This window comes from Schistocerca piceifrons, chromosome 3 (assembly GCF_021461385.2).
Source record: "Schistocerca piceifrons isolate TAMUIC-IGC-003096 chromosome 3, iqSchPice1.1, whole genome shotgun sequence".
Lineage (NCBI taxonomy): Eukaryota > Metazoa > Arthropoda > Insecta > Orthoptera > Acrididae > Schistocerca > Schistocerca piceifrons.
The window spans coordinates 937,523,408-937,550,491 of record NC_060140.1 but is presented as its reverse complement, the minus strand read 5'-3'; the positions used below and the strand labels follow the sequence as shown (position 1 = coordinate 937,550,491).

The following is a 27,084-nucleotide window of genomic DNA, read 5'->3' as shown; positions in this document are numbered from 1 at the left end:
TTATTATATTCTTCTTTTTCATAATAGTTTCCATTATTTTTTAAAAAGAAGACAGCAATGAAACTTTTCTGCAATTCTCTATATTTTCTGTATCACCTTTTTTGTGTACGAGAAGAATTTTTGCATGCTTTACATAATTAGGGAAGCAACCTGATGAGAATGACTCATTTATAATGTCTGCTAAGGGTTCTTTTATGCTGCTAATGCAATCTTTTAGTATACACATTGGAACTTCACCTAAACCTGTGGATGATTTACAATTGAAATTATGTACAATGCAACTGATTTCCTCTCCATTGGTGGGTAGCAGTAGCATTGTGTGAGATACATAGTTCTTTGCCATTGTGTGTTGTGTTTTAGGAAGCTTTTCTTGCAGTTTTGTCGCTATATTACTAAAGAAGTTGTTTATAAAGTTTGCCAGACCCATAGGATTATCTATTAAACTACCTTTATTTCTAATTTTTATGTTCATCTGCTTTTATTTTGAGTTACCAGTTTGTTGTTTTACTATATTCCAAATGGCTCTGCTTTTATTATTTGAGTTCTGTATGGTCTTTTCATTTTGGATTCTTTTTGCTTCCTGCAGCATTTTTCTGTATGTCCTCTTGTACCTGAGAAAAAACTGTAAGATGGCTGGGCCACTCTTATCATTTTTGGTAGATCTCAGATATTTGAGTGTTTCAGAGGATTTTCTGATACCTTTTGTTACCCTAGTCTTCCTACTAGATCCTCCAACAGAATGTACTACTTTAGGAAATGTTTCCTCATGTTTTAACTTGAATATGTTCATGAATTTATTGAATTTCTCATTTACATTTGTCCCTGAATATACTTCTGACCATGTCTGACCACTCATCTGTGTTGCAAATTCATACCTTTTTGATTTATAAAAAACCCTTCTGTAGCTAAGCAATTTTGCTTGTAACTTTGCAGATATTTTAAGTTTTGCACTTTGACAAAAGTGGTCTGATATCCCAAGGTTTTTAACAGTTACTTCACAGCATTTATGGTTAATATCTGTTAGAATGTAGTCAATTATTGAAGATGAGTGTTTGGTTACTCTTGTGGCATTTGTTACCCGTTGTGAGATACCATAACTGTACAAGATATTCAAGAACCTGGTGGTGACTTCACCCATTTTCAGCATATTGATCTTAAAATCTCCACAAATAATAATATTTACTTTAGGATTACATTTTTTGTCCAACACTTGTATGAATTTAGTGAAAAAGGTTTCGACATCACCATTAGGAGACCTATATAAACACAGTATATATATTTTTAGGGTATTTTGTTCTTTTAACTCAACTCTGAAAGTTCAAAATGTTTTTCTTCACTCAAAGAAATCATATTACTCCTAACTATGAACTGTAGTCCTTTTTTCACATAAATACATGAGCCCCCACCCATATTTAATGTTATGCTATAATAACATACTAATTTATAAAAAGGTAAAACCATGTATTCAGTTTCAGATACTTTGCACCAGGGTTCAGTAACGCAGACTATCAAGCTATCTATTGCTTCTGGTTCAATTTCTAACTGTTCCACTTTGTTCCTTATTGACTAAACATTCAGGTGAAATATTGTTAAATAATTATAGTTACTTATCTTGGGCACTTCTTCTTTTTTATTTATTTATTTACATGTCAAGTTCCGTAGGACCAAATTGAGGAGCTAATCTCCAAGGTCATGGAACATGTCAGTACATGAACTTACAACATAAAAGTAATAACAGATAAAAATAAATGTTCATGAACCTGAAAGAAAATCAGTCCATAAGTTTATGCAAACGCTATCAGCAATACAATGAGAATCAGATTAATTTTTCAAGGAACTCTTCGACAGAATAGAAGGAGTGACCCATGAGGAAACTCTTCAGTTTCGATTTGAAAGTGCGTGGATTACTACTAAGATTTTTGAATTCGAGTGGCAGCTTATTGAAAATGGATGCAGCAGTATACTGCACACCTTTTTGCACAAGAGTTAAAGAAGTCCGATCCAAATGGAGGTTTGATTTCTGCCGAGTATTAACCGAGTGAAAGCTGTTTATTGTTGGAAATAAACTAATATTGGTAACAAGAAATGACAATAGGGAATATACATATTGAGAGGCCAATGTCAAAATACCCAGACTGGTGAACAGAGATCGACAAGAGATTCGTGAACTCACACCACTTATTGCCTGAACCGCCCGTTTCTGAGCCAAAAATATCCTTCTAGAATGATAAGAGTTACCCCAAAACATAATACCATACGACATAAGTGAATGAAAATAAGCAAAGTAGACTAATTTACGTGTCGAAGTGTCACTCACATTCGATACCGTTCGAATAGTGAAAATGGCAGTATTAAGTCTTTGAACAAGATCCTGAACGTGGGCTTTCCACAACAGCTTACTATCTATCTGAACACCTAGTAATTTGAACTGTTCAGTTTCAGTAATCATATGCCCATTCTGTGAGATTAAAACGTCAGGTTTTGTTGAATTGTGTGTTAGAAACTGTAAAAACTGAGTCTTACTGCGATTTAATGTTAGTTTATTTTCTACAAGCCATGAACTGAGGTCATGTACTGCGCTACTTGAAACCGAGTCAATGTTGCACACAACATCCTTTACTACCAAGCTAATGTCATCAGCAAACAGAAATATTTTAGAGTTACCCATAATACTAGAGGGCATATCATTTATATAAATAAGGAACAGGAGCGGCCCCAACACTGATCCCTGGGGCACCCCCCACTTGACAGTACCCTAGTCAGATCCCACATAACAGCTGTTATCAACATTGTAAATAATGACCTTTTGCTGCCTGTTGCTAAAATAAGAGGTGAACTAATTGTGAGCTACTCCCCTTATTCCGTAATGGTCCAACTTCTGGAGCAATATTGTGAGATCAACACAGTCAAATGCCTTTGTTAAATCAAAAAAATACGCCAAGCGTTCGAAACTTTTTGTTTAGCCCATCCAGTACCTCACAGAGAAGAGAGAATATAGCATTTTCAGTTGTCAAACGACTTCTAAAGCCGAACTGTACATTTGATAGCAAATCGTGTGATATAAAATGATGAATTAACCTTACATACACAGCCTTTTCGATAACTTTTGCAAATACTGATGGTATAGAAATAGGTCTAAAATTATCTACATTATCCCTTTCTCCCTTTTTATAAAGCGGCTTTACTACTGAGTACTTTAATCACTCAGGAAACTGACCGTTCCTAAAGGAAAAATTACAAATATGGCTAAATACAGGGCTAACATGTGCACCATAGTACTTTAATATTCTACTAGACACTCCATCATAACCATGAGAGTCCTTAGTCTTCAGTGATTTAATTATTGACTCAATCTCCCTCTTGTCTGTATCACAGAGGAGTATTTCAGACGTCAATCTCGGTTAAGGCATTTGCTAAGAAATTTATATGATTTCCTGTTGAAACTAAATTTTTATTTAATTCACCAGCAATGCTCAGAAAATGGTTGTTAAATACTGTACATATATCGGATTTATCAGTAACAGAAATATTATTACTGCGAACTGACTTTATATCATCAACCTTGTGCTGCTGACCAGACACTTCCTTCACAACTGACCATATGGCTTTAATTTTATCCTGTGAATTAGCTATTCTATTTGCATACCACATACTTTTTGCCTTGCTAATAACATTTTTAAGCACCTTACAATACTGTTTTTAATGGGCTACTGTAGCTTGATTGTGACTACCTCTAACATTTTGATATAATTCCCGCTTTGTTCTACATGATATCCTTATCCCACTAGTCAGCCAACCGGGCTGTCCATTACTGCTAGTACCCCGTTTACAATGTTCTAATGGAAAGCAACTCACAAAGAGCATGGGAAATGTATTATGGAAAGCATTGTATTTATCATCTATATTATCGGCACTATAACCATCTTGCCACTCTTGTTCCTTGACAAGTTTTGAAAAACTCTCTATTGCTGTTGGATTAACTTTCCTACGTAGTTTGTAATTAAATACGATATTGGTTTGAGTACAAAAACCTTTTAGTGTTAAAATTTGTGCATCATGGTCTGAAAGGCCATTCACCCTTTTACTAACAGAGTGCCCATCTAGTAATGAAGAATGAATAAAAATATTGTCTATGACTGTGCTACTATTCCCCTGCACCCTAGTTGGAAAAAACACAGTTTGCCTCAGATCATATGAATTTAGGAGATCTACCAACATCCTTTTTCTTGCACAATCATGTACAAAATTAGCATTGAAGTCACCACGTATAACTAGTTTCTGGTACTTCCTACAAAGTGAATCAAGAACCCTCTCTAGCTTAAGCAAAAATGCTCTGAAGTCGGAGTTAGGGGACTTATAAACAACAGCAATTAGAAGTTTAGTTTCACAAAATTCAACTAATGCTGCACAACTTTCAAATATCTGTTCTTCCTTCCTTCTATTAAAAAATCCTTACGATGGGAAGTAGGCACAGATCTTCTTTTGTTCACACTGCTACACTATAGATCTTCTACTGTTGCTGCTGCTGTAGCTGTTGCTTCCTGACCTGTTTGTGGAAATGACACTGCTCCCATCACCACTGTTGTTCTTATATTCACTTCACTGCATCCTGGATCTTCTGTTACTACTGGTTTTGCATTCATTGTTGTTACTGCTGTTGTAGTAGCTGTTGATGCTGACACTGATTCCTCTTCTGCCAATGTCACCAAAGCTGCTCCATTTGCAACTGTTTCTTCTGTGGCGTCTAAATCCTCAATATCTTCAATGGCCAGTTACTGTTTGAATGTTTGAGTGGAATGTCTTCTGTCAGGATGTTCTGTTGCATCCAGTGGAATTGGGTCACGTATTTCACTCAAATGGTTCAAATGGCTCTGAGCACTATGGGACTTAACATCTGAGGTCATTAGTCCCCTAGAACTTAGAACTACTTAAACCTAACTAACCTAAGAACATCACACACATCCATGCCCGAGGCAGGATTCGAACCTGCGACCGTAGCAGTCGCGCGGTTCCGGACTGCGCGCCTAGAACCGCTAGACCAACGCGGCCGGCCATGTATTTCATTAACTCTCCAAGCTTTTCACATAAACAGGACTTGCCTTTCTTGTTTAAGTGCATTCCATGTTTTGTGAAGCACATTCTTTCCAAATCAGTTGTATGAAGAAACAAAACATTGTCCATGGATCTGCAGATCTTTTGGTAGATCCTGTTGGCTTTCTGGATCTCTTTATTTACACAGGACAATTCTGGTAGATCATGCCTGTGAGTTAACACTATAGCAATAACATTTTGATTTTTTATTCCGCCTAGGACTGTCTTTAGTGTTCGATTAGCTTCTCTTAACTCGTTTTTATAGATATCATTTGCACCACCGAATATTACTATGCACTGATTTTGCCATGTGTGATTACTATAATTACAGTCTTTTAAAATTTCTTTCATACAGGCACCTGGTTTGATGAAACCTGTAGCTCTGAGTTCATTCTGATATCGTATTTTTTCTGCTAACCCTCTTCCATTACTATCTGAATACAAGACAACATCTCTTGTTTTATTCCCCACAATGTTTTGCGTTAATTGATTTCTATTACCATGCGTTTCACGTCCAAATGGTCGTTTGAGATGATTGTTTTCATCGTGAATACACTTCTCATATCGTTTCACCTGCGCAAAGTTTTTGTTCGTATCACATCTAGACAGACTTAATCGTCCTTATGCACAATCCTGACGGGGAAAATCGGGTATTCCATCGTTCACTATATCACGACTTGCTATCCCGAGAATTTCACTGTCTTTGTTTAAGCAATTTACTTTGTTTTTGTACGTTAAAACACTCTCGTTTCGTAAACTTTTCTGGTTTAAATAGTTTGTGTTACCTGAACTGCAGTGGATATATACTTTCGAGTCTGTTTCTTCACAAGTTTCTGATAAACATTGTACCATGTGATTCAACGTTTCAGTATATGCTGTAATTCCTGCAAAGTCCTGTTGCAGCACGTCTATCACGTTGGCTTCCAAACCGTTACCACATTTTTGCACTGCTGTCTCGCGACCGGCGCGGTATTTTTCACAATCACAAGATACGTTTTCTAGTTCCAGTCGAGCGAAACATGATATATGATATCATCTGTGTGTTTCTGAACATAGTCTAATACCTTTTGATACAATATCACCTCACATACAACATTCAACTGACGCTAAATAGTCTCAATTTATAGCAAGACGTGCTAGAAAATTATTTCTCGTCGCCATGTTGTGTTCACTTTCTTATTTATTCTATCAATTGATGTACCTTAGTTATGGATTTTGTATCAGCGGCTTCTTCTATAATGATTTATAATTTCACACACAAACACCTTTTGCAGATTGTTTTAGACAGAAACACCTGGGAGATCTTTCGATTCCTGTTTCCTCTGTAACTGATCGGAGATGCAGACACAACACACATTGTCTCTTTTGCATTATTTATCTTGCTTACATAGATTTCTTCCTCTGGTTCTTTATAATAGTAAAGAAAGCACTTCCTGACACACTCATTATTAAATTTCGTGCACGCTCATACTTTGTATCGTCGATTTTAACTTAATTCACAGAGCTAACACAACTAAATTCTCACTCGGCGCCATCTTGATATTTCAATATTGAATATCTTACTCCATATCCGTTTAGCACTACCATTGATTGATATATATTATCTTTACTAGCATATTTGTTGTTACTAGGAAACGTGTTATTTTCTGTAGGATGTACCGTTGTGGTTACTGAATTGTCCAAGTTTTTACGACTTACAGACTTTTGGGAAGCAGGCTCCTCATTGCAATTCCTGTCTCCTATATTTACACTCTACTGTCTACTCCTAGAAATTCGACAGCATGTAGAACATTATCAATACATACCATATCTACGTCCCCTTCAACATTACTACTGTGCTTTTCACTTGCCTTTGCCTTCTTCCCCCCCCCATGAACCATGGACCTTGCCGTTGGTGGGGAGGCTTGCGTGCCTCAGCGATACAGATAGCCGTACCGTAGGTGCAACCACAACGGAGGGGTATCTGTTGAGAGGCCAGACAAACGTGTGGTTCCTGAAGAGGGGCAGCAGCCTTTTCAGTAGTTGCAAGGGCAACAATCTGGATGATTGACTGATCTGGCCTTATAACAATAACCAAAACGGCCTTGCTGTGCTGGTACTGCGAACGGCTGAAAGCAAGGGGAAACTACAGCCGTAATTTTTCCCGAGGGCATGCAGCTTTACTGTATGATTACATGATGATGGCGTCCTCTTGGGTAAAATATTCCGGAGGTAAAATAGTCCCCCATTCGGATCTCCGGGCGGGGACTACTCGGGAGGATGTCGTTATCAGGAGAAAGAAAACTGGCGTTCTACGGATCGGAGCGTGGAATGTCAGATCCCTTAATCGGGCAGGTAGGTTAGAAAATTTAAAAAGGGAAATGGATAGGTTGAAGTTAGATATAGTGGGAATTAGTGAAGTTCGGTGGCAGGAGGAACAAGACTTCTGGTCAGGTGACTACAGGATTATAAACACAAAATCAAATAGGGGTAATGCAGGAGTAGGTATAATAATGAATAGGAAAATAGGAATGCGGGTAAGCTACTACAAACAGCATAGTGAACGCATTATTGTGGCCAAGATAGATACGAAGCCCACGCCTACTACAGTAGTACAAGTTTATATGCCAACTAGCTCTGCAGATGACGAAGAAATTGAAGAAATGTATGATGAAATAAAAGAAATTATTCAGATTGTGAAGGGAGACGAAAATTTAATAGTCATGGGTGACTGGAATTCGAGTGTAGGAAAAGGGAAAGAAGGAAACATAGTAGGTGAATATGGATTGGGGGACAGAAATGAAAGAGGAAGCCGCCTCGTCGAATTTTGCACAGAGCACAACATACTCATAACTAACACTTGGTTTAAGAATCATGAAAGAAGGTTGTATACATGGAAGAACCCTGGAGATACTAAAAGGTATCAGATAGATTACATAATGGTAAGACAGAGATTTAGGAACCAGGTTTTAAATTGTAAGACATTTCCAGGGGCAGATGTGGACTCTGACCACAATCTATTGGTTATGACCTGTAGATTAAAACTGAAGAAACTGCAAAAAGGTGGGAATTTAAGGAGATGGGACCTGGATAAACTAAAAGAACCAGAGGTTGTACAGAGATTCAGGGAGAGCATAAGGGAGCAATTGACAGGAATGGGGGAAAGAAATACAGTAGAAGAAGAATGGGTAGCTTTGAGGGATGAATTAGTGAAGGCAGCAGAGGATCAAGTAGGTAAAAAGACGAGGGCTAGTAGAAATCCTTGGGTAACAGAAGAAATATTGAATTTAATTGATGAAAGGAGAAAATATAAAAATGCAGTAAGTGAAACAGGCAAAAAGGAATACAAACGTCTCAAAAATGAGATCGTCAGGAAGTGCAAAATGGCTAAGCAGGGATGGCTAGAGGACAAATGTAAGGATGTAGAGGCCTATCTCACTAGGGGTAAGATAGATACCGCCTACAGGAAAATTAAAGAGACCTTTGGAGATAAGAGAACGACTTGTATGAATATCAAGAGCTCAGATGGAAACCCAGTTCTAAGCAAAGAAGGGAAAGCAGAAAGGTGGAAGGAGTATATAGAGGGTCTATACAAGGGCGATGTACTTGAGGACAATATTATGGAAATGGAAGAGGATGTAGATGAAGATGAAATGGGAGATATGATACTGCGTGAAGAGTTTGACAGAGCACTGAAAGAGCTGAGTCGAAACAAGGCCCCCGGAGTAGACAATATTCCATTGGAACTACTGACGGCCGTGGGAGAGCCAGTCCTGACAAAACTCTACCATCTGGTGAGCAAGATGTATGAAACAGGCGAAATACCCTCAGACTTCAAGAAGAATATAATAATTCCAATCCCAAAGAAAGCAGGTGTTGACAGATGTGAAAATTACTGAACTATCAGCTTAATAAGTCACAGCTGCAAAATACTAACACGAATTCTTTACAGACGAATGGAAAAACTAGTAGAAGCCAACCTCGGGGAAGATCAGTTTGGATTCCGTAGAAACACTGGAACACGTGAGGCAATACTGACCTTACGACTTATCTTAGAAGAAAGATTAAGGAAAGGCAAACCTACGTTTCTAGCATTTGTAGACTTAGAGAAAGCTTTTGACAATGTTGACTGGAATACTCTCTTTCAAATTCTAAAGGTGGCAGGGGTAAAATACAGGGAGCGAGAAGCTATTTACAATTTGTACAGAAACCAGATGGCAGTTATAAGAGTCGAGGGACATGAAAGGGAAGCAGTGGTTGGGAAGGGAGTAAGACAGGGTTGTAGCCTCTCCCCGATGTTGTTCAATCTGTATATTGAGCAAGCAGTAAAGGAAACAAAAGAAAAATTCGGAGTAGGTATTAAAATTCATGGAGAAGAAATAAAAACTTTGAGGTTCGCCGATGACATTGTAATTCTGTCAGAGACAGCAAAGGACTTGGAAGAGCAGTTGAATGGAATGGACAGTGTCTTGAAAGGAGGATATAAGATGAACATCAACAAAAGCAAAACAAGGATAATGGAATGTAGTCTAATTAAGTCGGGTGATGCTGAGGGAATTAGATTAGGAAATGAGGCACTTAAAGTAGTAAAGGAGTTTTGCTATTTGGGGAGCAAAATAACTGATGATGGTCGAAGTAGAGAGGATATAAAATGTAGGCTGGCAATGGCAAGGAAAGCGTTTCTGAAGAAGAGAAATTTGTTAACATCCAGTATTGATTTAAGTGTCAGGAAGTCATTTCTGAAAGTATTCGTATGGAGTGTAGCCATGTATGGAAGTGAAACATGGACCATTAATAGTTTGGACAAGAAGAGAATAGAAGCTTTCGAAATGTGGTGCTACAGAAGAATGCTGAAGATTAGATGGGTAGATCACATAACTAATGAGGAAGTATTGAATAGGATTGGGGAGAAGAGAAGTTTGTGGCACAACTTGACCAGAAGAAGGGATCGGTTGGTAGGACATGTTCTGAGGCATCAAGGGATCACCAATTTAGTATTGGAGGGCAGCGTGGAGGGTAAAAATCGTAGAGGGAGACCAAGAGATGAATACACTAAGCAGATTCAGAAGGATGTAGGTTGCAGTAGGTACTGGGAGATGAAAAAGCTTGCACAGGATAGAGTAGCATGGAGAGCTGCATCAAACCAGTCTCAGGACTGAAGACCACAACAACATTGCCTTCTTCGGTACATGTGTGTCAGGAGCTGCTGCTTGTTGGGGTGATGGTCATCGGTGCCTTGCCTTTTGTCGCTGGGTGTTGCTTTTCCGAAACTGCGACAAGACAGCTGAACTTGATGAATGCTAATCCATCTCCATCTGATCATACAGAGGACAGTGATCTTGAGAGCACATTTCGATGACACCCAATTGATGCTTATTTGTAATTAACACTTTTGAAGGAGGCTGCATCATAACAGTCTCGTAGTTGTGACTCGTATGCAAAGCGATAGCCGACCCTTGGCCTGTATCGATGGGGAATTCTTATCTTCTGTCAAGTTTTCCATCTTTCAAACACAATACAGCTGGATTATCTTTGACCGCGCAGTGAAAAAAATATGCACCACATGGAAAGTGCCAAAATGAGTGGATCCGTAAGTAGTGCTACTGTAGTGGAGAAAAAGACGAATAAAGCCAAAGATGTAATGAATGGAATTGATCATAAAAGTAAGGTAAGTGTTCGAACGAACCTTACGTTTAGTATTTTAATAAATTTTAAATCGTTTTATATTGCGTGCTGTAGAGTTTACACTGTCGATTATTGTTGACGTTACCAGTTTACGATGTACGTGTCGCTCCCCTTACGATTAAGTCATGTCATAATGAGTATTGTGTAGAGCTAAAGAACCTGTTCTTACATCTAACAATAGACACTTCATCTTTTTAGGTGGCAGGCTCTAATTCAAAGACGAAAAAAGTTGGATCGCTAAGTGACTTACATATGTTGAATGACTTTCTTGCTGACGCTAGTTATTTCGGTGGCTACGCCCCCAACAGTAGTGACAACGCAATTTTCGAAGCTATAAGCAATCCCCCATGGCCAGTAACAGTTCCACATCTCGAGAGATGGCATCGACATATGAGAAGTTTTACATACGAGGAGCGTCAAGATTTTAAGAAAAATACTATTCCAACGCAGTTCACAAAGTTGTTTCCTTCGAACAGCAAATCTGCATCCGAATCTAAGGTGAGATGGTGACCTTTAATTACCGGTAATATGCGTTCGCTGCAAATCTTGCTTGAGATAAAGGTATTCGTTCGTCAGAAACTGATGTGGATGCTCCGAAAATCGTAGCAAAAGTCAAAAGCGTAAATGTTAAGTTAGCATCAGTCTTCAGTTTACGGGATGCGAACTTTGTGTCACCACATTTGCTTCCAATCCCCTGTTTCGTATAGTTAATTAGTGTGGTTTGTTAGGTTTATTATATGCATTTTGTTAATGCATGTTGAGGAAGGCTACAGTATACAGTAGGGTCTGTGGGAGCTTCGTGCATCAGTGCATTTCATGCACTGTTGCCCAGCTTTCACTTGGGTAGAAAGTGATTGGTTTCCCCTAACGAATAGGGCATTGAAATTATACTTAAGTTTTGAGAATCATATGGTATATTACAAAGTATTAACTCAGTATGTAAAGTCAATTTAAAATTTAAGTACACACTTTTTGGTCTGGACAAAACTGCACTGTTTTTGCTTCTAGTTTACACACTTGCTTTACAGTTTCCTTTGTCATCTCTTTTTCCTCATTTATTTAGCTCTTTTAAATTTTTATTGAATGTTTTCTTTTCTGTTAGAAGTCACTGGAAATGCTTAACAGATCTGTGTAAACTGACAGTAGTGTAAATAAAAAACCATGCTGCCAGTTTGAGATTTGCCCTGTAGGATTGGAAAAGTATGTAGAAAGTGAGGAAAGAAAGATGAACTAAAACCTAAAACCTATTTTTAGAAAAGTTTCCCATGTAGAATCAATTGTAAAAATAAGAATATTGTATATGATTGACAGAAAGGAAAGTTGTAATTTGACGAGCAACTAGCTTTCCTTGCAGTTCTAGTGAAGCAACAGTTTACCATAATTCCATTTCTTAATTAACTGGATAAGTGCATTTACAGGTGAGTGGAAGAACAGAGTACTCTACCTCAGATGAGGTCGTGTCCAATAAAACATACATATATTCAGACCATAGTCAATTTTGTGCTTTGTTTATATTGCCTACCTTGTAATGGCACTGTACTTGAAATCGTTTGATATACTCACTCTGTAACAACAACAGTGTTGCACATATTGGTTCCATTATCATTTATGTAATATCTTCACTGGTGATTTATTTGGTACAACATCTCGTCACGTTTTCAATCTACAGTAAACAAACTTTTTATTGCCAAAGGTCTCTCAGGACACCCCCCTGAATGTCTGACATGAGTACTTTCAGAATGCTTCAACAGATATGTTTTTGCTTAGTTGGAATCAATGAAGAAAATAATGAGCTTGTAAGAAACATGATTGGACTGTCTAGGAAACACTGAAGCAGAAGCATCTATCCATTAGATCCAAGGGAGTAAGTGAAAGGGTGTATTATATTGTACAGATCACTCAGGAAACATACTTGTCACTGTCAAACAAGAGCTTTCATGCAGATACAGTGATTAGTGATAGGTTGTCCGCAGCTCGTGGTCTTGCGGTAGCGTTCTCGCTTCTTGCGCACGGGGTCCCGGGTTCGATTCCCGGCGGGGTCAGGGATTTTCTCTACCTCGTGATGACTGGGTGTTGTGTGTTTATCATCATCATTTCATCATCATTGACTCGCAAGTCGCCGAAGTGGCGTCAGCTCAAAAGGACTTGCAATACGGCGGCCGAACTTCCCCACATGGGGCCTCCCGGCCAACAATGCCATACGATCATTTCATTTCATTCAGTGATAGGTTGATCTCTTGACTTAATGCTAATTGTTGCCTCAAAAGCCTCTGATGAGAAGAATGAATATGGATTAGTGGAGTAATGGGATTTTTCTTGACATCAGCAGTAAACATTTTGGTACATAATCAGGATTGCCACAGATTCCGGAAATCAGGGAAATTTTAGAAAAGAAGCTGGAAAAATTTTGTTTTTGTCTCTGCAGATGAAATGGTTTGTTTACTGAGGTGCCATGCATTGCTGCTAGCTGGATGCAGCCAAGTACATGTACTGTTTCCCTACTCCCTCATTCATACTTCTTCTCCTCTTCCTACCACTCCCATCAGCTTGCAGTCAGTGCTGCAAGCCTTCTTGCCACTAGCCTGGTAGCTGCCGACTAGAAGTAGGGAGGCATGAAGAGTGGTCTGTTTGGAACTGATTCTCAGAAACTGTAGATGCAGTAGCCGGAGACAGCGGTCATGTGTGCGTGACTTGTCAGAGTGATTGTGTGAATGAGTTTGTGCCTGAAAAATTACTTGTGAGTGTGTGTTTGTCATTTCTATGTGCCTGTCTGTGGCTCAGAAATCATCCTTACGGTGAGTTGCTACCTATCATTATTATTGGTTCTCAGAATGCTTGAACAAGTCGTCTGTTACACGGATTGATCATTGTGGTCTCATTTCAACAACATGCTGTCTGTGGCTCATTAATAGCTGCCCACATGAATGGATTTCCATGCCGGGTCAAAATCGGAGGCCGCTTCAGCGGTATCCATAACGGATGGGGCCTGCCGATCTAAAGCCATTCAGTTCCCACTAATGTGCCGATACTGCCCATCGGATCTAGTCTTACCGATCTGCCTGCAGGCTGTCTCTGTCTGTGTGTGGCGTAATGCAGTGGATTTTCATGATTTATCTATGGACCGAGGACTGTGATGCCCCTAAGCAGGCCAGAGGCAATGGGCGATGGATTTCAGGAATTGCGACAGTCTCATCGCAAAAATGTTGTACAGTGAGGCAATTTAAAGACATTTTATTTGTTATAGTCCATTTTGGCACTTCAAAAGTAATTTATATGTATGGACGATAAGAGGAAGAAAATTCAGTCACGGTTTGTATGCTATGTATTCATATATTTCCCAAGAGAAAAATCAGACAATAAGTTTAAAATAATAGATACAAAACAGTGGGTAATAACTGACAATAGTGAACATATTAGAACCAACGTTTTATTGGCGATGACGTACAGTGTTGGTTTACACAATTCTTCCCCGCTTTATACACTTTTTTCAAGAGGCCTACTTTTTTCTGAGATTATTTCTCAAATCAGTCAAGGTATTTTAAATCTGTCTTGCGACTCCAAGGAAATGCATATTTTTGTCTCAAAATGTGTTTTCTTTTACTGAAATAAAATATCAGTGGTCTTAATGAAACACGTATACCTTTGGCTTGCTTTCTCCATCTAAAAACAGTTCATCACAAAATATGTTAATGTTAGTACTTAATCTTGCTCACATCAGGAAATGCCGTGTGCGCGCAAGTTTTTTAAATGTTTCCTCATTTGCAATATTGTTTCTTGTACCGTAGCTGCAAAGACAGATTGTCAACTTACGTCTTAACTTATGCTTAAGATCTCAAAATTTGCCAGGGAAAAATGCTAAAACTTGTCTGGAAATTGGGGAAATATCAGGGTATTTCACTTGGGGAAACTTGTGGCACCCCTTGTAATGAGTGAAATCAAAATCAGTCTGCTTCTCATCAATGTCCAAAAATCACACTGTAACTATTAATAAACAAGAATGAGAAAAGGAAAACCACTCGTCCTTAGCGGATAAGATTTGAGGCCCTTATACACATATAACAGCACAGGCACTTTACTAGCTTTCATTCTACCACCCTTTATTTAGTATAAGAACACTCTGTCATGTCTCCCAAATGCACCCACACACCACCATAGTGACAGTGACAGATGGTCGCTCAGGCCAGTAGAGATGAAGGTGGAGGGGAATACGTGGCAACTGTTGCTGGACGAGGTGCACGTGGCAAGGAGGGGGGAGCAGTTAGTAAAAAACACAATACTCACCAGTACACAGACAATGTCATCAACACGATGTAGATAAGAGCTTAAAAAGCCACTAGTGGATGATGTCACCAACAACATGAAAACATTAACAAAACAAAAAATTGCAAACTAATGAGACCTCTGCGGCAGTTGAGAGTTTTGGGTGGAGATATTCTTACTATTAATGTCTTAAAACCTGCCTACATGTTGCCAAGGTTATTTTGAGCATGCTGCAGAAGATTCGCTAACAAACCCTTACCTGTTACGCATCCTCCAGATGGTCCTAACTACTAACTAAAAACACATTCATGGTCTTCAATTTGCTTTGGATGAAGTAGTGCCCACCATACCAGGTTCCATGGGAAAACATTTGTCCTTGAAAGCATGGACTGTCTTGTCTCAGTGAGATAAAAGTATTAGAAGTGATTACATTTGAAATAATAAATAGTATAGACCCAGGAGACGGGCATCCCACAGGGTTCTGTCTTGAGTGTCCTTCTTTTCCTCATTGCTATCGATGGACTTGTGGCCTCTGTCGGTCCCTTGGTCGCCCCTGCCCTGTATGTGGATGATTTCTGCATTTGGGTTAGTTCCTCCTCGATGCCATCTGCAGAACGGCAGCTCCAGGTGGCTATACGGCGTGCCTCTGCATGGACCCTCTCACACGGGTTTCAATTCTCTCCTTTAAAATCGCGGGTGGTCCACTTCTGTCGCCGTACTACGGTCCACCCTGATCCAGAGCTCTATCTCGCTGCACAAAGATTGCCTGTGGTTCCACAGTTTCGTTTCCTAGGTCTTCTTTTCGACAACAAGCTCACTTGGCTGCCCCATATCAGACTCCTGAAGGTAGGATGTTTCCGTAAACTCAATGTCCTTCGCTTCCTTGCCCACTCCTCTTGGGGTGCGGACCGTTCCCTCCTCCTCCGTCTTTATCGTGCTCTAGTTCTGTCACGTTTGGACTATGGTTGTCAAGTTTATGGTTCAGCTGCTCCTTCCACGCTGCACGTGCTGGATCCAGTCCACCATCGTGGTATCCGTTTGGCCACCGGTGCCTTCCCTACTAGCCCTGTTGATAGTCTCCTGGTTGAAGCTGGGATCCCCCCCCTTTCTGTTCGGCGGTCCCAGCTTCTGGTGTCTTATGCCCTTACTATCCGTTCTTCTCCCGCTCATCCTTCCTATTCTATCCTATTCCCAGACCATGGACGTCGCCCGCCTGACTCCCGCCCTCGGGCGGGTTTACCGGTTGGGCTGCGCCTTGCGTCTCTTAACCGTGATTTTCGGCTTCCTTCTTTGTCCTGTCTTCCTCGCTCCCTCCCCTCCACCCCTCCTTGGTTAGTTCCTCGGCCTCGAATTCGGATGGATCTCCACCGCGGTCCGAAAGATTCCATCCCCCCGGTGGTGTTCCGTTCCTTTTTCCGCCAAATTTTATGGGAGTTTCGGGATGCTGTTGTTTTTTACACTGATGGCTCTAAATCTGCTGATCATGTTGGGTATGCCTTCACGTCCTTTGTTGGAACGGAAAATCATCTACTGCCACCCTCATGTGGGGTGTTTACTGCGGAATTGATGGCAATTTCCCGGGCCCTTACCTTTATTAAACAATCCCAACACAACCGCGTTTTGTTATGTACGGACTCGATGAGTGGCCTTCTTGCTATTGACCGGTGTTTTTCGCGCCATCCCTTGGTCTCTGCCATCCATGACCATCTCGCTGATCTTCACCGTGCTGCTTGTTCCATTGACTTCCTATGGGTCCCGGGCCATGTGGGTATCCCGGGTAATGAGCTCGCTGATCGTTTGGCTGGGGGAGCAGTTACTTACCCCCCGTTTTCTGTAACCCCTCCTGCAGCGGATTTACGGCTTCACATCAAATCCCACTTTGCACAGTCATGGGCCAATTCTTGGGAGGCTACTCCACTGTCTAATAAACTTCGTGCCATTAAGGTGAATCCAGGCCCATGGCGTTCTTCCTTTAGCCTCTCCCGCAAGGACTCGACCACACTGTGTCGTCTCCGCATTGGCCATACCAGGCTGACCCATGGTTTCCTCTTGCGTGATGAGCCACCCCCGCTATGTGGTTGTGGAGCCTTCCAGTCAGTGGCCCACATTTTGGTTGAATGCCCCCTTCTTTTGGCTCTGCGTGCTAAGTACAGACTCCCCCACACTTTACCTTTGATGTTGGCTGACGATTCCCGGATGGTCTCTCTGGTTCTAGGTTTCCTCCGGGAGAGTGGTTTTTATTCTCAGTTTTAAAGTTTTTAATCTCCCTCTGGTGTTGGGGCAGGGCGGTGAGTGTTTGGGTGTCTCCCACTGTAGGCAGTGTTCAGAGATTCCCGATTCACCTCCCTGACCGGAATCCTCTTTTCTTTCCCTTTTACTCTGTTTTTACCCCTTCTTTTTAAGGCTTGGTTAGTTTTTCTATTCCCATACGTACTTTCTGCATTATAGCAGTTGTACCTTTTAAGTCACAGGTGGTCTTGCCTATGCTGCTTCAGCATAGTGTTGAGTTCGTTCTCTTGCCAACTTCCCTCATTTGTTTTTACTAATGACAACGTGACTGCCCTTTTACGTTTCCCCTTTTTCCATTTTATTTTTCTGACTATACTGAGATGTCCCGTTAGCAGAATGGAGTCTATTTGAAACAAGGGACTGATGACCTTGCTGTTTGGTCCCTTTAACCTCAAACAACCAACCAACCAATAAATAGTATACTTAATTTTTTCCCAACTGTCTCATTTTTATTTGACTGCCTATTATAAGTTACGAGAGCACACTGTTGCGTCTTAGCATGTTATTAATATTGAGGTGCCTACAAAGATGTACATAAATTAGAACTATATAGCTCTGTTTAACGTAGGAACTTATGTTTTAAGCTTCCTCTTTCAGTACACAAAACTGTAAAGGTTTGAAAATGTGATTTTGTTACTTTTGTCTGGTTCTGATCTCTTTTGGGCAACATAAAAGAATACACGTTGCTGAAAGAAGAATTTTTGCTCCTCTTTCATAACTTATTGCTGTGGCTGCCGTGATGATCTCTAATATGACGCCATTTCTGGAACTTCTGTACTCTGTTCGGACTGGATGCCTTAAAACATTAAATAACGTTTTGTGGTCTACTTTTAACCGCACTGTTGTACAGGTAAGTGCTTTTAAACTTTAAAGAATTAACTTTCTTAAAAATGCTTTGTAGAAGAGTAATAGGATCGTGTTAGCCATCCTAAAGAAAAATGCAAGAACGTAAAAATATTCTTGCATAACAATGGAATTCATGCTCAAAATTATATTTTATTACTCATTATCACTATGAGTAGTGTGTGTCACATGTAACATGTTTCTGTCAGAAATTACATAACATGTTTAAAATTATGTACCAAATAGTACCGATAATCATCAATAGGTGTGTCAGATTTACTATTGTGTAATATCATTAAAGGTAAAAGTCGAAACTTTCATAAACCGAAAGGTTTGTGATGGAACATGACAGTAGTTTCCAAGGCATTGTCCTGTTGAAGGTGGTATGCCAATCTCTTCGGTAAACATTTTGAACTTACTTATTCAGCCAGTAACAGGCCCCCAGGAGGGCCCGGGGGTTTGAATAGGCCCGAGGTATTCCTGCCTGTTGTGAAGAGGCGAGTAAGAGGAGTCTCACACCTTTCGGCCTTTATGGGATGGTCCCCTGTGGGGTTTGACCTCCATTTTTCAAAATTTTCCCGAAGAGCGAGCCAATTGGTGAAGGGCGCCTTAACGTGGTGCATCAAGTTTATTGTGCATCGAGATCTTCAGCCCACTTTCTCATCGTGGCATTGCAGCCCCACTCATCCTCCATCTCTTGAGTGAGAACACCTTCCTGGGTGCGTTTTCCTCCACCCACTATGCAGTGTCGTTTTCTGCACCGGTGAAGACCATGGAATTATTTGCACCTGATATCCAGCACGGTAGCCGGTCCATTGTGGGGTCGCCATATACTCTGTTGGTTGTAGGCCCCTGACTACACAGGGACCGCTCTGTTGATGCCTGCGCCGTTAACTCCCCATGTATGCCAAGGAGTAGATGCCCGTCACCCTGGGGCGTCGGGACTCCCACGTGGCCTTTGCTGAAGCTGGGTGGTGCACGTGGGGAGGGCCCCTGGTCAGAGTGGGTGGCATCAGGGCAGATGACGCACGATGAAGCGTACCACGTCATCACTTGCTGGTGATCAAACGCCAGCAGTGTCTAAACGTTCCAAGTCGCAGTACAATGCAAGGAAGTCTGATCCTAAATCGTTCCCCTCCCTGTCCACACCATTGGAGGAACACCAGGTTAAGGATGGCAGTGAACCTTATTCACCCCAGTACCTCGTATGTGTGAGAGCTGATGGGGATTCCTTTGTCTTGATAAAGCCTCAGTTTTTTATAGAGCGGTCAGGGTCAGTCCTGATAAAAACGGCACCCTCTTCCCGATCACGGGCATTACTCACTTGTGACAAGCTGGAGCATGTTTCCGTTACCATCACGCCGCATGAGAGCTTAAATATGGTCCAGCGTATTACATTCCACAGGGACCTTCTTTTGCAGTCTGACGACGAGCTGTGTGCCAACTTAGAGTGACGAGGAGTTCATTTTGTCTGGTGTGTCCATTGAGGTCCAAGGGATAATCAGGTTGCCACAGGTGCCTTCATCTTGGCTTTCGAGGGTGACACATTACCTGAGAAGGTCAAGGTGACGGTCTACCACTGTAATGTCAAGCCATATATCCCTATCTCAATGCTGTGTTTTATGTGCTGGAAGTTCGGCCATATGTCTTCCCACTGTACTTCTGGCATCACATGTCGAGATTGTGGACGTCCATCCCATCCCAGTACTCCATGTGCCCCTCCTCCCATCAGTGTCAACTACAGACGGCGTCATTCCCCTTGCTCACCAGACTGCAGGATTTTACAACGAGAAAGGAAAATCATGTAATACAAGACCCTGGATTGAGTGACCTACACTGAGACCAAGAGGAAATTTGAGTGCCTACATCCTGTGGCTATGGCCTCATCTTATGCCACCACTATGAGAACAGTTGTAGCCACACGAGTTTCGTGAGTTCCAGTTGGCTCTCAGAGCCAGAAGACTACACCTCCCCCTTGATGCTGGGGGGTCAGTTCCCTCCCTGTTGCTCCCACACCATCTACCTCGGGAGCATTGCCTCCCAACTATCGGGGACACCAGTCCCCACCTCTCAGCCAGAGAAGCATAAGTCTTCTTTGGCTCCTCTTGCTAGGAAGGTGTCCCTTAGGTCACTCCCTTTCCAGGTTGGGAAGGATGACACCTGCCAGTGGCTGAAGTGCCCAGCTGGTTGTAGGGCTTCACGATCTTCCTCAGTCCCGGAGACTGAAACGGTGAAGCCCTTCCAGCTAGAGAAATCCAAGGGTCATCGAGAGAAATCCAGAAAGGAGACCCCCAAGACCAAAGCAATTGCGGTGGCACTCACACCCCTGCTACCTACGAGCTCTGCTTCTGAGGATGAGGTGAAGATTCTGGTGTCTGCTGAGGACCTAGATGTCACCAGACCCTCAGACACAATGGATGAATCCTTTTCAGGAAATAAGTCGTTGGCAGCAGGTGACCCTGAGGCGTAGACTACCTCACTGAGTGTATCTTGCCTTCCCAGTCTCACGATCATGTCATCCTCCAGTTTTTTCCACCACCTGGCTGAGCTATGGCAACTGTTAAGCTTTACACCTGCTTTCTGCATTGCCCTCCGCGGCTACATGGGATATTGCAAGAACTGTAGCGAATATAATAGTGTGTCAGGTGGGTTTGCATTTACGTCCTGAACTTAGTATGTAGTGAATCTACGCCCCTTCAAACCCCTCTTGAAGCTGTGGCTGTCAGGATGTGGACGACACAGGAAATAAGTGTCTGCAACATGTATCTCCCTCCAGTTGGTGCGGTACCCCTGAACGTATTCACTGCACTGATTGATCAACTCCATAAACCTTTACTACTTTTGCGAGATTTTAACACCTGTAACCCCTTGTGGGGTAGCAGCTTGCGTACTGGCTGTGGCAGAGATTTAGAAAATTTACTGTCCCAACTCGACCTCTGCCTCTTAAATACTGGAGCTGCCACACATTTCAGTGTGGCTAATGGGAGTTACTTGGCCATTGATTTACCAATTTGCAGCCCAGAACTTCTTCCATCTATCCACTGTAGAGCACATGACGACCTGTGTGATAGTGACCACTTCCCCATCTCCCTGTCACTCCCCCAGCGTCATGCCCATATATGCCTACCCAGATGGGCTTTAAACAAGGCAGACTGGGTAGTCTTCACCACTGCTGTCATCGTTGAATCTCCTCCACGTGGTGCCACTGTTGTTGTGATTGAGCAGGCCACTACAATGATAATTTTTGTGGTGAAAAACGCGATCCTTCATTCTCTAGGGTGCCCCCGTCAAAAGACCATCCCTCGGTCGTCTTCGGAAGTCGCTGAGGCAGTTAAAGATAGTCAGTGAGCTCTACAGCGACATAAGTCCCCCCTTCCCTAGAGCACCTAATAGCCTTTAAGCGGCTCTGTGCCCGCGTTGACCTGCTTATAAAACGATGGAAACAGGAGTGTTGGGGGAGGTACGTGTCAACCATTGCATGCCATACATCTCCTTTCCAAGTCTGGACAAAGATCAGACATATTTTTGGGTACCAGACCCCAACAGGTGTCCCTGGTGTTAACATAAATGGTGTGCTCTTTACAGATGCAAACCCAATTGCCGAGCACTATGCTCTGCCCTCTGTGTCAGAGAAATACCCCGCAGCCTTTCACACCCTTAAACAGTGGATGAAAAGGAAAGTCCTCTTGTTCACTACACACCACAGTGAACCCCATAAGGACCCATTTAGAGTGGGAGCTCCTCAGCATCCTTGCCCATTGCCCCGACACAGCTCCTGTGCCAAATCAGATCTGCAGTCAGATGAGTAAACACCTCTTGTCTGACTATTGACATCTTCAACCAGATCTGGTGTGATGGCGTCTTTCCATCACAATGGCAGGAGTGCACCATCATTTTGGTGCTAAAACCCAGTAAAAATCCACTTGATGTGGATAGCTAGTGACCCATCAGCCTCACCAACGTTTTCTGTAAGCTGCTGGAACGTATGGTGTGTCGGCGGTTGGGTTGTGTCCTGGAGTCACGTGGCCTACTGGCTCCATGTCAGGGTGACCTCCGCTAGAGTCGCTCTACCACTGATTATCTTGTGGCCCTCAAGTCTGCCATCCGAACAGCCTTTTGCGGATGCCAACACCTGGTTACCATATTTTTTGGCTTACCTAAAGCATACGACACGACCTGGCGACATATTCTTGCACATTGTATGAGTGAGGTTTCCGGGGCCTGCTCCCAATTTTTATCCAAAACTTCCTGTTACTCTGTACTTTCCGTGTCAAAGTTGGTCCCTCCCGTAGTTCCCCTCGTATTCAGGAGAATGATGTTCCGCAGAGCTCCGTATTAAGTATGAATCTATTTTTAGTGCCCATTAACGGCCTAGTAGTAGCTGTAGGGGCATCGGTCTCCCATTCTCTGTATGCGGATGACTACTGCATTTCGTATTGCTCCTCCAGTACTGGCGTTGCTTAGCGGCGCCTACAGGGAGCCATTCACAAGGCGCAGTCATGGGCTCTACCCCATGACTTCCAGTTTTCAGCAGTAAAGTCGTGTGTCATGCACTTCTGTCAGTGTTTTACCATTCATCCAGAACCTGAAATTTATCTTAATGACATTCCACTCACTATAGTGGAGACATATCGATTCTTAGGACTTAGTTTTCGACGCCTAATTGACTTTGCTACCTCACCTTCATAAGCTTAAGCGGGAGTGCTGGTAGCACCTCAATGCTCTCTGCTGCCTGAACAACACCAAGTGGGGTGCAGATTGCTCTATGCTACTGCAGCTCTACAGAGCCCTTAAGTTCAATCCCGCCTTGACTGTGGGAATCTGGTTTACAGCTTGGCGGCCCCCTCAGTGTTGCGTTTCCTCGACCCAGTGCACCACTGTGACGTACGCCTAGCTACGAGACCTTTTAGAACAAGTCCGATGACCAGTGTCCTGGAGGAGGCTGGAGTCCCTCCATTGCGGATCTGACGTGCACAACTACTCGCCAGTTACGTTGCACACATTTGTAGTTCTCCTGAGCATCCGAATTACCGTCTCCTTTTCCCATCCACAGCAGTTCATCTCCCGCATCGGCGGCCTAGGTCAGGGCTCACGATTGCGGTACGCATGCGATCTCTTCTTTCCAAACTGGAGTGCTTCCCTTTTCCACCTCTACTTGAGGTCCAATCACGTACACCTCCACAGTGTACACTTCAGCCAAAGCTTTGTCTGGACCTTTTACATGGCCCTAAGGACTCTGTTAATCCCACCGCTCTCCGCTGTTACTTCCTCTCAATTCTTGACGTGTTCTGGTGCTCTGAAGTTGTTTACACCAATGGCTCGATGGCTGATGGTAATGTTGGCTTCGCCTATGTCCACAGGGGCCATATTGAACAGCATTCCTTGTCCATTGGCTGCAGTGTACTCACTGCAGATCTTGTGGCCATATCTCGTGCGCTTCAGTAGATCTGTTGCTGTTCTGGTGAGTCGTTTCTTCTCTGTTCTGAGTCCCAGAGCAGCTTACAAGCTATCGACCAGTGCTACCCTCGCCATCCTTTGGTAGTGAACATTCAGGAATCCATCTCTGCCCTGGAACGGTCCATTCGTTCAGTGGTGCTGTATGGACCCCAGGAAATCCCGAAATTCAAGGCAATGAACTTGCTGACAGGCTGGCCAAATAGGCTATGCGGAAACCACTCCTGGAGATGGGCATCTCTGAAACTGACCTGTGTTCTGTCTTACGCCGCAAGGTTTTTTGGCTTTGGGAGACAGAGTGGCATAACAGTATGCACAACAAATTGCATATCATTAAGGAGACTGCGAATGTGTGGAATTCTTCCCTGTGGGCTTCTCGCAGGGCGTCAGTTGTCCTTTGTTGGCTCCGCTTTGGCCATACGTGGCTCACACATGGTTACCTCCTCTGTTGCGAGGACCCACCTCAGTGTAGCTGTGGCTCCCAAATGACAGTCGTCCACCTCTTGCTGCTCTGCGGTGGACCTTTAACTCTCCCAAAACCCTACCTTCGGTATTTGGCAACAATGCCTCAACAGCCACTTTACTTTTGTGTTTCATTCGTGAGGTTAAGTTTTATCATTTGATCTGAGTTTTAGCGCATGTCCTTTGTCCCTCTGTGTCCTCCATCCTTGGGCTTTTAGGGTGGAGGTTTTAATCTCCTCTCCCTGTTTCTTGCACCTCTCTGTGGTTTTCTTGTCCTGTTTTGTCCATTGAAGTGTTTGTTGTCCTTCTATCGTTCTTCTGGTTTTTCCTTTCTCCTGTTATTGTGCCATTCATCATCTTCGTTTTCTTCTCTCCCTTGGGTAATTGTTCTACTGGGAACAAGGGACCGATGACCTCGCAGTTTGGTCCCTTTTCCCCCTGTTTAAACCAACCAACCAACCAGTTACAGGAGAACATGCAATTAAACATGGATGCTATATTCCGGTCAAATGTGGTTTACGTTTCTCATACGAACAAATCATTGCCAGAGGTGAAAGAAGCAATAAGCTACAGAACAAAAATCTGTGGACTGGGGTATAATTTAGAATATTTTTAAAGGTCTCCTCACAGCCCAGTATTTATTGTGCAGTTATAATGACCATTGGAAAGTGGTAATGACGATTTGTGCAATATACTGTAGGAGACTATAAATCTTCAAAAATATTTATACTTGCTCAATATATTGTACTATCTAAAGGTGATTGCAAAACAAAGCAGTTTATGCTGAGACTTCAGGTTTTGTGGACGTGCTAACAACTGGCACCAAATGAATATGAACAGGCCAGGGAAGATGGATGTAAGAAATCATCTGTCAAAGTGCATTCAGGGAAGAAGTTTGTGTAGAAACATTCGCCAAAAGTATTTAAATGCAGGAAAATAACTTCAACTGCTTATTTGTTTGAGAAGCTTTAATTATTTACTGCAGAAATGTATAACAGGACTACTTAACGATACCCTACAATAATGTAGCTTACTGTTGCCAGCTTTATAGATCACCTGCAGCATTGCGGAGAGTGAAATCTGATGAATATAAGGGCAGTATCTTTTCTGGGTATGTAAAATGTAACAAAGTTAATAAATTCATTGAAAAATTTCTTTGCATCCTTAAAACAGTTCCAGTAGTTATGTGGCTCTGCTGGGAATTCTCTTAGCCTGTTAGTATGGCAGATGGCAGTGTTGCACAATGCCTTCCAAGCGCCCCCCCCCCCCCCCCCCGCCCCCCCAATCTGCTGCTGCGTCTTCTTCTTGTTTTTCGTTTTTGCAGCACATGAGAATCTGCATTCGCAATACATGTGGGTTCTACATCATCTGGTGCCAATATATTCACTGCAAAGGCAGTAACTGACACATCTAGGCATAAATATTGTGCAATAATATTGTGCCGTTCTCAGCATTGGACTTGCAGAAAATATATTGACACAATATCATCGTGAAATAAATATTGAGTGTATGTGGCCCTCTTAAGGAAAATAAACTCCCATGGAGCTCAAATGAGTACCGTTGTAGCAAACATGGTGTCCAACTCATTGTAGTACTTTTTCTATCTCTGTGCTGTAGTTTTAAGCTCTGACAATTAACTTTTCTCATGCTTATTATCTAGGACAGAGACCCTGCTGACAACTGAGCTTGCTCAAAGGTTGTCGATTATGACTTATTCCATTTTGTTCCCTTGTTTTATGCCTCATATCTTGATTAACTCATTTTTGGTCTCCATATCTGGCTTTGACAACCACCTTTTCAAAAACTTTGTAAAAAGTGTACAGACCATGTAAGGAAGCCCCGATATCAAGCAGGGTAGCCACCATGTGCATCATGACATAACTGTAAGGTGGTAGCCCATGCCAATGCATGGATCTCAATGCTGAGGCCGGGGCTTCCACCTCCTCGGGCAAGCTGAAGAGTAGGTGCCTGTCCATTCACGGTCACCAAGACTCTGGGCACTGGCCATCAAGCCATGTGGTGTTTACCCTGGATAGGTGGAACCTGTGGGGAGAGCCATCATTCAGAGTAGGTGGCAACATGATGGATATTTGGCATTATGAAACGTTCAGAATTATCAGTTAGTGGATGTGAGGCCCCAACAGTCTTGTCAAGCTGACTGCAATTCAATGCAGATAGTTACAACTAGGAACTTTTTCTCCTTAACCACAGATTTAGAGGAAAGTAAAATCAAAGAAATTGCAGACACTCCCTTCAGTACTCAGTTTGTACCCAAACAGTTGGAGGACCCTTTCTCTCTGCTGAGCGAGTGTTCTCTATGGAGAATATTGAAAACATAGTTGTTGAGCTATCGACTCGTAGTATGTTATGGAGAGGTTCTTTTTTAATTAAGATGACAAATCCTAACCAGTCCTCAGCATTACTCTCTTGTAAACAACTTGGTAATGTAAGCGTTGTCATAACGCCCCATAAGAAACTTAACATGGTACAGGCAGATGAACTGTGTGAACACTTGGAGATGTGAGGGATCCACGTTGTACATCCTGTAGGTCAAGGTACGCCACACAACAAGGTTGACAACGGTGCATTCATCCTCACTTTTCAGGATGATCCACTTCCAGAGGTGATCAAAATCCTGATGTACTACTGCAATGTGAAGCCATATTTCCCACCCCCGATGCGATGCTTTAAATGCTACTGCTTCAGGCATAGGTCTTCCTGATGTATACACGACCTGATTTGTGGAGATGTGTCCAGCTGCTTTACGAAAATTCCCAATGTGTACTACCACCCGTTTGTGTCAGTTGTGGGAACCACCACCCTCTCCAGTCCTCAGTGTGCCATCCTAGTGAAGGATTGAAAAATCCAGGAACTCAAGGACACAGGTCTCCACTCATATATTGAAACTCGGAAAAAATGATAGTTTGTATTTAGTCTCATTGATATTGGATTCTGCCAGTACCACAGTCAGTCATCAGCAGTACCTGACATAATTACTACCTTGGCATCAATATCTGGTAG

General features: G+C 42.3%; 1 protein-coding gene across 1 annotated transcript in view; it reads left to right on the top strand.

The window, feature by feature from the left end:
- Positions 1-10,607: 10,607 nt before the first annotated feature.
- The window catches only part of LOC124789311 (histidine--tRNA ligase, cytoplasmic), a 61,946-nt gene continuing 45,469 nt past the window's right edge, over positions 10,608-27,084 (top strand). Inside the window, exons 1-2 of the mRNA XM_047256625.1 lie at positions 10,608-10,738; positions 10,954-11,253. Coding sequence (XP_047112581.1) covers positions 10,625-10,738; positions 10,954-11,253 — 414 coding nt within the window. The 5' untranslated portion in view covers positions 10,608-10,624. The remainder of the gene's footprint in view (positions 10,739-10,953; positions 11,254-27,084) is intronic.